Below are 13,712 nucleotides of genomic sequence, written 5' to 3'. Positions count from 1 at the left end.
TCCATCTTTCATTTGCAAAATTCTGGGTTTCTAGAGGCACACATAAAGTAATATACAAAATAACCCAAGCAACATATTCGAAAAATAAAATAAAATAAAATAAAATAATACTGCTTCATTTAAGCTATTTCCTTTTGAACTTTATTTTAATATTAAATGGACATTAGACATGTGATATTAAATATAAAAAAAATTTATTTTTCATCCTTTTGGTTTAGTTTCATTCGTAGTTCATTAAAATACACACGTTTTCAAACTACTATGAAAATGTATATATATAAATATATATATAATACACATTTTTATCAAATTTTTTTTTTTTTTTCGAAAAACCTCAATAACGATATAGTGAAGGAATACATATTAATAATCGACAAAAAAGTAAAAGGAACCCTAAACTTAAAGAGAAACTTACTGTTATAAAGTTACGACTGTTTTTTTGTTTGTCTGTTTAATTTTTCTTTATTTTCCTTCTTTTTCTGCTGTTCCGTTTTTCCTTTTCTTTTTTTTACATTTTAAATTATGAAGAAGATTGTCTATGTTTATCATTCTTTGTAAAAAACCATTTCAGCTTAAAATCTCATCAGCTATAACATTTCAAATGTTTTATCAGTAGTCCCTCAATATAAATACTATATATGTAAAATAATTTTAATTTTTCTTCTATTCTCAATATGTAGGAAAATAAATTAGCTTATTGTTCATTTCTATCTATTACTATTTATTACATGTTTTCTTTTTTTTTTTCATTAAATTGTTTCCTGAGAAAAATAAGCAAGGAATGATTTTGGACGTACGTACATATATATATATATATATATATATGTATATACTCTTATGTGTGCACAGTATATATTCATACGCACGTATTATATGTGCATATATAGCATACTACAGATTCTCGACATTTTTATATATAACATGTTTTATATAATAAACGAAAAGCCCAATGAACTCTGCGATTATTAGAAAAATAATTTTTAGCAAAGACTGATTAATGAGATAAAAAGGAGAAAGTGGAGGTTGGAAGAATTTAAAAAATAAAAAAAATAGTAAAATAATAAAGTAGTAAAATAATAAAGTAGTAAAATAATAAAGTAGTAAAATAATAAAGTAGTAAAATAATAAAGTAGTAAAATAATAAAGTAGTAAAATAATAAAGTAGTAAAATAATAAAATAGTAAAATAATAAAGTAGTAAAATAATAAAGTAGTAAAATAATAAAGTAGTAAAATAATAAAATAGTAAAATAATAAAATAGTAAAAGAATAAAGTAGTAAAATAATAAAATAGTAAAATAATAAAGTAGTAAAATAAAATAATAAAAAATAGAACACACGAAATAGAAAATACAAAGTATAAAATAGAAAACACAAAATACAAACATAGGAACACAAGCAAGAACAGCTTCGAACTTCGTTACATCAATCAGCAGCTTAATTTTCCGTAATAAAGAAAGTTATTTTTGTTTTAAAAAAATTTTCTTAACATATATAAATAAAACTGTGATTGCAAGAATGAACGATACAGACAAGTTTCAGGTAATTTTTAGTAACATCCTGTTATAACTTAAAACCAAAGTGGTTACACATTTTAAATAAAAGAATAATTTTTTTTTTTTTTTTTTTTTTCTTCACACACATTGTTTTGTTTTCTTTGCATACGACCATTTTCTATCCTTGTTCTTGCAATTTTACTTCTATATTTAATTTTACATTTACTTTTACATTTACTTTTACATTTACTTTTACATTTACTTTTACATTTACTTTTTTTTTTTTCTATTTTTTCCCTCCTTTTTACTTCTTTCCTTTTTTGAGGAAAATATAAATATAAAAATAAATGAACAAAATATACATTCATACAGGAGGAGTTTGATGTTGAGCTGATGGAAGAAATAGGAAAACAAGTAATTTATCCTGTTTAATACTTAACAGTGTCTACCTGTTTTCATCTGTCGACATGTCTACATAATTATTTGCATTTGTAAACGTTAACTTTTATGAAATTCTCTCCGAAATGCGCACATGTGTACTCACCCTTTTGATTTTTTTTTTAAAGACGATTTCGCAGTTTCTCGAAAAAATTTACTACAAAGAAGAAAAAACAAATTTCTGGGTGTCCCAAATTTTGGACACAACCTTGAAGGAGTTGTCTAAATTAAACAAGCCATTTAAATATGTTGGTAACAAATTGTTTTATATAAATATGTAATTAGATAGTTAGTTAAATATATAATAGTGGTATATTAAGGAACATTATCACCAGATTAAATAGTACATAAACGCTACAGAGAAAAACTCCAAAATTGCAAAGCTTCAAAATAATAAAAGTCGATCATTCTTTTGTATCATAAAGTATGCATTTTACAAACAGTTAATGGATCTAGTAGACCATCTTAATATGCATATAATAATTTATTTTCCTGTTTTAGTAAAGTTAAATTGTCAAAGAAAAAAAAAAAAAGCTAGCTATTATGTGGTCATCAAAACATTTTTATTTTTTTTTTTATTTTTATTTTATTTTTTTTTTTTTTTCGTTTTAACAAAATAGCTACCTGCATATTAATGGAGAAAAACGGATCCCCTCTAACAACATCGAATGTTTGCTTATGGGACGAAAATTCAGACGGTTTGTATTACATGACGAAGGAAACAAATAAGCAACAAAAGAGCATAAGACAGTGAATAATAATGAGAAACATGAATAATGAGAAACATGAATAATGAGAAACATGAATAATGAGAAACATGAATAATGAGAAACATGAATAATGAGAAACATGAATAATGAGAAACATGAATAATGAGAAACATGAATAAGGAAAAATGAAAAATGAAAAATGAAAAAAATAAATAATATGACACGTGCACATGCATGTTTATGCATTCTAACGAGGGTTTCCTAGTGAACACTCTTACCAATGCTAATCTCTATGGGCCAACGCATACACATATGCATACTTACAATTGACAAAAGGGAAAATTTTATTTGTTTTTTTCGTTTAATTATAAGTCTATTTTTTAAAAACTTTTTTACTTTTTCGTTTCATATTTCTTAATTTTTTTTATTTTTTTTTATTTTTATATATATTCCTGTTTTCCTTTTCATTTTGTAGGCCTCTGTAGTGTTCAGATGGGCAATGAAACATTGGACTGTATTCTTTGTATATATGCAATAAAAACATGAAAATATTATTTAGCAAAAGTGTAATTCTGGGAAATTTCCCAGCGTTCGTAGGAATTTAATACATATACATGCATACATATATACACGTATGTATGCATGTACATATACGTATATATATAACATCATGTTAATATTGCATTTTAATTTTTTTTTTTTTTTTTTTTTTTTTTTGAAATAACACCTGTCTATGTGCACATATGTGTGTATATATAAATATATACACGCACATACATACGTGCATACGTACATGCATACATACATACGTGCATACGTACATGCATACATACATACGTGCATATATACATACGTGCATATATACATGCATACATACATATATACGCACATATATACGTACTTATATTATTACACGCGTAACTTTAAACTTTTTCACACCAAAAAATTTCCCTCTTAAAGCAAGTGTTTACATTTTTGCAGCACACGCGATAAACATTAGAAACAATAATTTTAATGTAGAAAATTGGAAAATAAGAACAACAAAACCTACTCATAGTGATTTTATAATTTTTACATTTCTGTTTTACTGCTTTGTGAAAAGCTTATTTATGTACAGATACCATAAGCAGAAATGAGACCAAATGCTATTGTAAAAGAATAACATAAAAAAAAAAATAAAAGCATAAATAAAAGAATACAATAAAGGAATAACATAAAGGAATAACATAAAGGAGTAACATAGAGGAGTAACATAGAGGAGTAACATAGAGGAGTAACATAAAGGAGTAACATAAAGGAGTAACATAAAGGAGTAACATAAAGGAGTAACATAAAGGAGTAACATAAAGGAGTAACATAAAGGAGTAACATAAAGGAGTAACATAAAGGAGTAACATAAAGGAGTAACATAAAGGAATAAAATAAAAGAATAAAATAAAAGAATAAAGAAATAAGAAAAAATGTATATACCCAATTTAACAAAACAAAAAAAAAAAAATTAACAGACATACAGGCGGATATGCATACAATTAAATAACTACATGCTTGGCACTTTTTAGAATATACAAAAGTCAAAAAAATGGATGAACTTTATGAGCATTTAAAAATAATCGATTATAGCTTAATATGCTTTTTAAACAAATACAGAATTATACATAAGTATATAAAATACATATTAGACATATTTGTAAATGTAATAGATGAATACAATAGGTTAATACATAAAATTATATGTGTCTACAAACAAAATATTTACAACTCCGTTCATAATAATTTTACCGAGTTTAAAAATAATGAAGAGAAACAAAGAGAGCAGGTAAAAACGTAACTAATACAGCGTGTCATGCTTTCATTTTAGGGGTTATATAACCATATGCGTGTATACATACTCCTGCGTACATGTTTGTATGTTGGTATGTACAAACGTTTGTTAAAGGTGTACGGTCGTATGCTAGCTTACAAGAGGCACATTCGTTTTTTTATTTTACGTATTTTACTTTTTTTACTTTATTTTACTTATTTTACTTTATTTTACTTTTTTTACTTTATTTTACTTATTTTACTTTATTTTACTTATTTTACTTTATTTTACTTATTTTACATTATTATACTTATTTTATTTTATTTTACTTTATTTTACTTATTTTACTTTATTATACTTATTTTACATTATTATACTTATTTTATTTTATTTTACTTTATTTTACTTATTTTATTTTATTTATTTTTTTTTTTTCCCACCCCTCCTCTACCGAAATAAATTAAGTTCATATGAATCCCTAAACACATAAAAAAAGCTTCAAAATGGCAAAATTATATTTCACTACTTATCATACAAAAATTACGTCAAAATACAAATTCATCGTCAAAATTTATTCTTTCATTTTTGTAAGGATAAAAATATATCAGAGATAAAGGAAAATTTAAAAAGAGCCACAAAACTCACAAAAACGAACCTAAAATTTAAAGGGGAGAAGGATGAACAACGGGTAGGGGGAAGTTCCACAGGGGACATGGCACCTGCATAAATGTACATACATACATACATATATACATATATATACATATATATATATATACATATATACATACATATATATATATACATACATACATACATATATACATATATATATATATACATATATACATACATATATATATATACATACATACATACATATATACATACATACATACATACATATATATATATATACATACATACATATATACATATATATATATACATATATACATACATATATATATATACATACATACATACATATATACATACATACTATATATATATACATATAACATATACATACATATATACATATATATACATATATATATATATACATATATTACATACATATATATATACATACATACATACATATATACATATATATATATATACATATATACATACATATATATATATACATACATACATACATATATACATACATACATACATACATATACATATATACATACATACATACTACATATACATATATATTACATATATACATATATACATACAATATATATAATACATACATACATACATACATATATACATATATATATATATACATATATACATACATATATATATATACATACATACATACATATATACATACATACATACATATATATATATATACATATATATATATACATACATACATACATACATATATACATATATATATATATACATATATACATACATATATATATATACATACATACATACATACATATATACATACATATATACATACATACATACATACATATATATGGTGAAGTACACATACGTTTAAATGTTTATATGTTTACATACACCCACACACATGTACACATACGTACACGCGTACTTACATTTCTCCCTTATTACATTATGTTGAACCCATATAATATATCCTCTTCTGAATTACCCTTTTTCACATTGGATTTTTCAGGACATCTTTGAAATTGACCCGAACTTGAAAATTCACTTACCCTACAATGCGTTAGCCTTATATAGGCTCAGGCACTACCGAAATCTGTTCTTTAAAAAGCATTCCACCATATCTAAAAACGATAACTACCTAGTACAAAAGAACGTGTAGCTATACCTTCATGCACGCAAACATATGCATACACGCAAACATATGCATATACGCCCAAACGCACATACGCACATACGCCCAAACGCACATACGCCCAAACGCACATACACGCAAATATATATGTTAATACATTTTTGTTTGTGCTAGTGTGTTCATATTATTATGTGGGCGCAAATACGTTTTTCTATTTTATGCATATATGTGTGTTGCTACCATATAAAACCTCTCCCCCCCCCCTCCATTTTACGCTTTTAACAGAATGCAAACGAACAAAGAAAAAAATTTCTTGAAAAATTGAAAGCATCAGCCAAAGTTAATAATGACAAAGCAAAAGAAAGAAACGATATATTCAAAGATGATTATAAAAATATGTTAAGAATAGTAAATGATAATTATTTTTTCAAGGAATCTCAAACGTTGAAAGAAATATTAATTATAAATAAGTATTTAATTAAAGCGAGAAATATAGTAAATAACGTGCCTCAATTTTTATGTACAATTATTGAAGATTTTGAATTAACTGAGTCAACTTTTCAGGACAACATGTACTTGTTCATACTTCTAGCTCTGAATAAGTGGCTGAAAAAGGTACACCTATTCATTGTAGAGTAGTGGGCGTGCGTATGTACATACGTATGTGTGTACATACATACATGTGTGTATGTGTATCACCCATGTGCATATCTGTCATATGCTTTATCTGTTTTCACTCTCTAATATGTTTGTTAGCCATTCAAAATGCATGGAAAAAACAAGTGCAGCTACATTCTTATTGTAGATAATACACGAGTCGGAACGCTTCATCTCATATGGAAAGGGAAAAGTATACAAAAAGAAAGTAGACTCAGGAGAAGAAGAAATATACAAAAAGCATAGTGAATACCTAAATGACATCTTACAAAGAGGAGCAGAGCAAACGAATGTATTTAATGATGAAAAATGTTTCTATGTTTATCCTGATAATATGAAATTTAACATTAATACGTCATTCCTTACATACTATTTCTTGTATATAAATAAAAACTTGTTTGACTTTCTAGATACATTTTACACAAATTCTATAAAAAGAAGAGATGGAAAGGAAAATATTCATCAAAAAGAAAAAATAAAATTGATTATATTTAATGATAAAAAAGAGGAAAGTATATACATGAAAAGTGATATATATAATTATAATCTACATAATGAATATACCCAAGTGGACTACCTAAATAATTTGAGTTTTTATGTAGATGGTCAGAATATCTATCCTAACGTTTTTCTAATATGTAATTATTTATTACAAGAAGAAACAAAAAATATAATGAGCTCAATACATAAAATACAGAGGAACAGTTTCCGCTTTATGCTCTACCAAGACATTTCTATAATCATTCAAATGGTTTTGCGTCTTTTGGACAATTTAAAAATTATGTTCAAGCAGGATGTGATAGGGGATAAGGACACAGGAGATAGAGGGAACAGGTATGAAGAGAACTGGGGTGATAAGAATAGGGTTGAAAAGAGCGTAGTTGAAGAGAATTATGATGATAAAAAGGGGGGTGATGAGAACAAGGCTAGTGTGAATAGATTCATTGTAGATAGGACTGATGAGGACTCACCTAAAGGATTCCTTCCAAATGACAGTGAAGAATGGGAACAACACAGTGATAAATATGAATATATAAGAAAGTATATTTCTAGAAACGAATTATCATTCCATAACTCAACTACCTGTGATAAATTTTTGGTTCCCCTACGCTTGATGCTATTAAATATATTGAAGTTTGTCCATACAACAACCCAAAGTTATGATAGAAGAACTATATGCATCTTCTGGCAAAAATTAAGTGAAAATGAAAACAAATCAACACATATGAGTTATAAAACAAATAGAAATTTGAATAGTACAAGAGAAGAAAATATATCTACTGGGGAGAAGGACACATATATGTATTTCGATAAGAATCAGAGTGATTACTCACAGAACTTATCCATTCCACTGAGAAGTCAGTGCAATGAAGACAATTGTTATCATTTCAATTCAAAGAACAAAAAAAATATCCAGCTTCATTTGAGCGATGATAAAGAAAATATAAACAAAATTTTACAGCAAAGAATATTGTATTATGATTTTTACAAAATTGTTAGTGAACATGTTAAAAAGGTAAAATTGCAATTAGAAAATACTAACAATAGAGATCTATATACTGGAATCCTATTAAAAAAAATAAATAAATATAAAATAGACAGTGAAAAGAAAACAATGAATTATAGCACCACAAAAAAAAATTATACTCACAAAAAAAATAGCATAATTCAAAACTCAGAAGGAAAAAGAAATAAACTACCTCAACAAAAAAAAAGTATCACTAGAAATATGTCCATAACTATTCCTTATTCTCCTAAATTAGAAAACAAAAATAATGTAATAAAAAAAAGAAATGAAAACAAAAACATGCCCAACGTCATTGCAAAAAACATTATAAGTCGGGATATTTCCAAAATAAAAGACGATGCAAATAGTTATACACATGATGAAAAGAGAAACTCCAAAAAAGGACATTCTGCAACGATTGATTTGGAGGAGAAGAAAAAAAAAAATCTCAAAAAAATTAGTCAAAAATTGCGCACGAACAAATGACAAAAGTTCGCTTTCTTCTGAACTGTTCAAAAAAAAGGCATAAAAAGAGGATAAAAATGGCTCAAAAAAAAAAAAAAAAAATTAAATAAAAAAAATAGCCATACAAATAAAAATACCCATGCAAATGAAAATACACATACAAACAGAAATAAAAATAGAAATACAAACAGAAATAGCAATACAAATTAAATTAGAAGTAAAAATTAAATTAGAAGTAAAAATCAAAGTAGAAGTAAAAATCAAAGTAGAAGTAAAAATCAAAGTAGAAGTAAAAATCAAAGTAGAAGTAAAAATCAAAGTAGAAGTAAAAATCAAAGTAGAAGTAAAAATCAAAGTAGAAGTAAAAATCAAAGTAGAAGTAAAAATCAAAGTAGAAGTAAAAATCAAAGTAGAAGTAAAAATCAAAGTAGAAGTAAAAATCAAAGTAGAAGTAAAAATCAAAGTAGAAGTAAAAATCAAAGTAGAAGTAAAAATCAAAGTAGAAGTAAAAATCAAAGTAGAAGTAAAAATCATAGAAGTAAAAATAAAAATAAAAGTATTTAGCAAAATACGCATCGCTAATCCTGAGCGGACGAAAAGGCGCAGAAACATCAAAAGGGGAAAGGGACACAAAATGAGAGACAAACAGCTGCGCATACATACGGGTGCACGCATATACATGTAAATGTACAATTACGTAAATATATATACATATATGTGTAAGTATTTACGTACACATTTACTTATGTAAGCATTTATTTATGTAAGCATTTATTTACTTATTTATATATGTACCTATTCTTGCACGTAAATAAACATGAACGCGAATACTCTTTCTTCCCGTGCCTTTACGTTTCCTTTTCAATGACTTACACTTGGAAAACAAAAAAGATACACCAATAAAAAATGGAAAATAGGGAAAAATATTTCCGAAACGACTTTGTGTTTTATCGCTTGTAGATAATAGGTTATTTAAAATTAAAAAAGGAAAAAAAAAAAAAAAAAAAAAAAAAAATGTAAATATGAACATACATATAAGACGGTATGCATATACACATTCACACACGCATGACAATTCGCAGGAAAACTTCCCCCTTCTTCCCGAGTGCAATTATTAGTGGGCCACATCTATGTGCACTCCCCCGTAGAGGGTACAAGCTGTATGGGGTATAAGACTTTTCTATATACACATGATACTTCACTATGAAGGTAGCCACTTATTATAAAAGTCGTTTCCCTTGTTGTCTATAACAATAAATGCAGGGAAATCAACGACATCTATTAAGTGCACTGCCTCCATACCAAGATGTGGAAAATCTATGATCTCTACTTTTTTAATATTATTTTTAGCTATTATTGCACCTGGACCTCCAATACTACCTAAATAAAATCCATTATATTTTTTACATGCATTTCTAACTACAGCAGATCTATTACCTTTTGCCAATGATATTAGAGATGCTTTATTTTTCATAAGAACTTCAGCATAAGCATCCATCCGACCTGCTGTTGTTGGTCCAAATGAACCACTAGCATAACTGTCAGGTGTTTTGGCAGGACCAGCATAATAAATAGGATAATTTTTAAAGTAATCTGGTATGGGTATATTTTCATTAAGAAATCTATCTACTATTAGTTTGTGAACTGTATCTCTTGCTACTACTAATTTACCTGTTAACAATAATAAGGTTGACACAGGATACTTAGAAATGGTATATAATATTTCATTCATGTTTTGATTTAAATCTATTTTTATTCCTTCATTTTTATTTAAATCTTTGAAAGTTATTTCCGGTAAAAATTTTATAGGTTCATGTTCTAATGCTTCCATAAATACTCCATTTTTATTTATAATACATTTAATTTGTCTATCTGCTGAGCATGAAACACCAATACCTATAGGACATGAAGCAGAATGCCTAGGTAGTCTAATTACTCTGACATCATGTACAAAATACTTACCACCAAACTGAGCCCCTATACCTAAACCTTGAGCCTTATCTAAAATAATCTTTTCACTTTTTATATCTCTAAATCCTTTCCCATATACACCTCCTTCTTTTTTCAAATTATCTAAATAACGACACGTTGCTAACTTGACTACTTTTAAATTCATTTCTGCTGACAAACCACCAATAACTATTGCTAAATGATATGGAGGACAAGCCGATGTACCTATTTCTTTTATCTTATCTAACAAAAAATCGTACAGTTTTTCTTCATGCAATATACTTTTTGTCTGTTGAAAAAGGAAAGTTTTGTTTGCGCTTCCCCCTCCTTTCGCAATAAAAATTAATTCAAATTTTGGTCCACCGCTCTGGGCCTTACCCTTGAGCGGCTTTTTAATTTCGCCCATCTCGTTGTGCTGTCCCTCTCGCTGCTCATCATGCTGCTTATCTTGCTGCTCATCGTGCTGCTTATCTTGCTGCTTATCTTTGCTTTCCTCCCTCACATTACTGTATATTTCTATTTGACAGGGCAGATTGTTCTTCGTATTGACCTCGTTGAACATGTCCACAGGGGAAAGCTGACTATACCGAAAGTGGTTATTTTTATAGGCATTGTAGACCCCTAATGTGAGATATTTATGTTCATATGTTGTCACTATTTCTTCATCTTTTTTTGCCAAAATAATTGCTGTACCTGTGTCTTGACATCCTGGTAGATATTGCTCAGAACTTATGACAGCATTTTTAATTAACGTTATCGCTACATATTTATCATTTTTACTTGATTTGTTATCATTTAATATATTTTGCAACTGCTTTAAATGTTTCTTATTTAAAAAAAATAATATTTCTTTAAATGCATATTCACATAATTTTGTTAATACAAAAGGAGGTACATGAATGTATTCCTTAATAAAACTTTTTTTTTTTTTTCATTACCATTTTGCCTGACTTGTTCAGGACACAATTTTATATCTCCTTTTTCATTAAAAAAGTTACCTTCATTTTCGAAATCCAAGCCATAATATTTGCTCTTATTAATTGGCTGATTATTAATTTTAACAACCTCTATATATTTGCTTAATTCATCAATGCGTTTATATTCAGTTTCATTTTCTCCCCCCTCCTCAAATTCTAGTACATCCAAGAAATTCTTCAACGTGTTAATATATGTCTTGTTTACTTTATTCCAATTGCAAATATTGTTAAATTTAACATTAGCATTTACATTTGCATGAACGTACAGGTGATTATTTTTGTATATTCTGTGGCGGAGCAGAACTGCGATTTTTTTAGCATTTAGCATTTTACCTTGTCAGCATAGGGACATTTAAAGTTGAAAGAAAAGTATAATGAAAGTCTAATGAGACAGAATGAACGCGAAGCTTGAATATCGTGTACGTCCTAAAAAATAGCTACTCCGTAATTTCGTTTCTTTGTCATTTATTTATTTTGCTGCTTGGTCATTTGTTTATTTATTTTGCTACTTGGTCATTTGTTTATTTATTTTGCTACTTGGTCATTTGTTTATTTATTTTGCTACTTGGTCATTTGTTTATTTATTTTGCTGCTTGGTCATTTGTTTATTTATTTTGCTACTTGGTCATTTGTTTATTTTTTTTTATGATGTCCAGCAGCCAACATTCAGCTGCTTCGAAAAAACTTGCGCGGGGGGAGAGGGGTGAAAACAAAAGGACAAGCGCGAAAAATAAAATAAATTTTTTTTTTTATTTGTGTATATGGAAAAACATATCCTTTATCAATTGCCAGTTTGTCATGTTTTACCATAATTTATTTTAGTTCATTTCAGTTCAACTTATTTTATCATATTTCGGTTTATTTTATAATTTATTGTCATATTATTTTATTTTATTTTAATTCATTTTAATGTAGTTTATTTTAATGTGGTTCCTTTTTAGTTCATTTTATTAATTTACGACAATTTTATTCATTTTCAGCTGCTTTATTTTTTCTTTTTATTTATGCCTTCTCTCATACGTCGTACTTGTCATTTTTTTGTGCTTAGCATTTTTGGAGTTCATTCTCGTAAGATTGCTTTCTTTTTACGTTTTTCCTTTTATTAATTTTGAGGAATGGTAACGTAAGAAAGAGTAAAAGATATAAAGCAAATTTCTTTTCCTTTTTATTTTCCTATATCTTTTTCTTTTTTTTCCCTCCGCCCTTTTTATATGTATGTATTGTACATACATTGTATATGTGTACATGAGTACATGTGCATTCACCTAGAGGTCAGGTCATCCTGTTTAAAATTTATTTCTGTTTTGCCTTTTTAGCACTTTCACCATCCATTGTAAATTTAAAAGAAAGAATTTTTCATCGACTCATATTTATACATAAAATTTGGAAATATGTTATAATGATGTCAGAACGATGTGCACATTTTTTTCTATATTTTTCTTTTTGCACGTGTACACATTTGCGAACAATTGCATTTATGTGTTCAGCCTAATTCTTTTAAAGCGACTTTCAGTGAAAACAGAAACACAGCCAGAAACACATATTCATAGGTATACATATATGCATACATATATATATAAGAGCGTAAACGTAATGCTGTATAAATCTAGTGAAAATAGTTCTTATTATCTGAATATACAGCAGTCTATTTTTTTTCTCTTTTTTCACATATTTATTATTTCTTTTTTTTTTTTTCTTTTATTTGAAAAAAAAAATAAAGTTAATCTACAGAAAAATAAACAAACGAACAAAATGTAACTTTAAAAAATAATACTACATATATTACTGCTTTTTTTTTTTTTAGAAAAATAGGTGGACGGATATAAAAAAAAAAAAAAAATATATATATATATATATATATATATGATGTATTCTTAAAAATGAAGCATATACTTTTACGTAAAA

At 26.8% G+C, this 13,712-nt stretch overlaps 4 protein-coding genes across 4 annotated transcripts; 3 read left to right on the top strand and 1 right to left on the bottom strand.

The window, feature by feature from the left end:
* Window positions 1-1,517: 1,517 nt before the first annotated feature.
* MKS88_002059 (dynein light chain) lies at window positions 1,518-3,189 on the top strand (the record flags this gene model as incomplete). Its single annotated transcript, XM_067215039.1, has 5 exons — window positions 1,518-1,541; window positions 1,868-1,909; window positions 2,062-2,185; window positions 2,554-2,631; window positions 3,119-3,189. The coding sequence occupies 5 exons, from the start codon at window positions 1,518-1,520 to the stop codon at window positions 3,187-3,189; spliced, it is 339 nt and encodes a 112-aa protein (XP_067074356.1).
* A 1,033-nt stretch (window positions 3,190-4,222) lies between these two features.
* MKS88_002058 (uncharacterized protein) lies at window positions 4,223-8,901 on the top strand (the record flags this gene model as incomplete). Its single annotated transcript, XM_067215038.1, has 5 exons — window positions 4,223-4,459; window positions 5,037-5,132; window positions 6,129-6,260; window positions 6,537-6,866; window positions 7,057-8,901. The coding sequence occupies 5 exons, from the start codon at window positions 4,223-4,225 to the stop codon at window positions 8,899-8,901; spliced, it is 2,640 nt and encodes an 879-aa protein (XP_067074355.1).
* A 124-nt stretch (window positions 8,902-9,025) lies between these two features.
* On the top strand, window positions 9,026-9,565 carry MKS88_002057 (uncharacterized protein; the record flags this gene model as incomplete). Its single annotated transcript, XM_067215037.1, has 1 exon — window positions 9,026-9,565. One exon carries the CDS (start codon window positions 9,026-9,028, stop codon window positions 9,563-9,565), a length of 540 nt encoding a protein of 179 aa, XP_067074354.1.
* Window positions 9,566-10,081: 516 nt separating this feature from the next.
* Window positions 10,082-12,135, bottom strand: MKS88_002056 (fumarate hydratase; the record flags this gene model as incomplete). Its single annotated transcript, XM_067215035.1, has 2 exons — window positions 10,082-11,679; window positions 11,769-12,135. 2 exons carry the CDS (start codon window positions 12,133-12,135, stop codon window positions 10,082-10,084), a joined length of 1,965 nt encoding a protein of 654 aa, XP_067074353.1.
* Window positions 12,136-13,712: the final 1,577 nt, after the last annotated feature.

This window comes from Plasmodium brasilianum, chromosome 7 (genome assembly GCF_023973825.1).
Source record: "Plasmodium brasilianum strain Bolivian I chromosome 7, whole genome shotgun sequence".
Classification (NCBI taxonomy): domain Eukaryota; phylum Apicomplexa; class Aconoidasida; order Haemosporida; family Plasmodiidae; genus Plasmodium; species Plasmodium brasilianum.
Note: the sequence above shows the minus strand (reverse complement) of the source record. Positions and strands in the feature narration are given on the sequence as shown.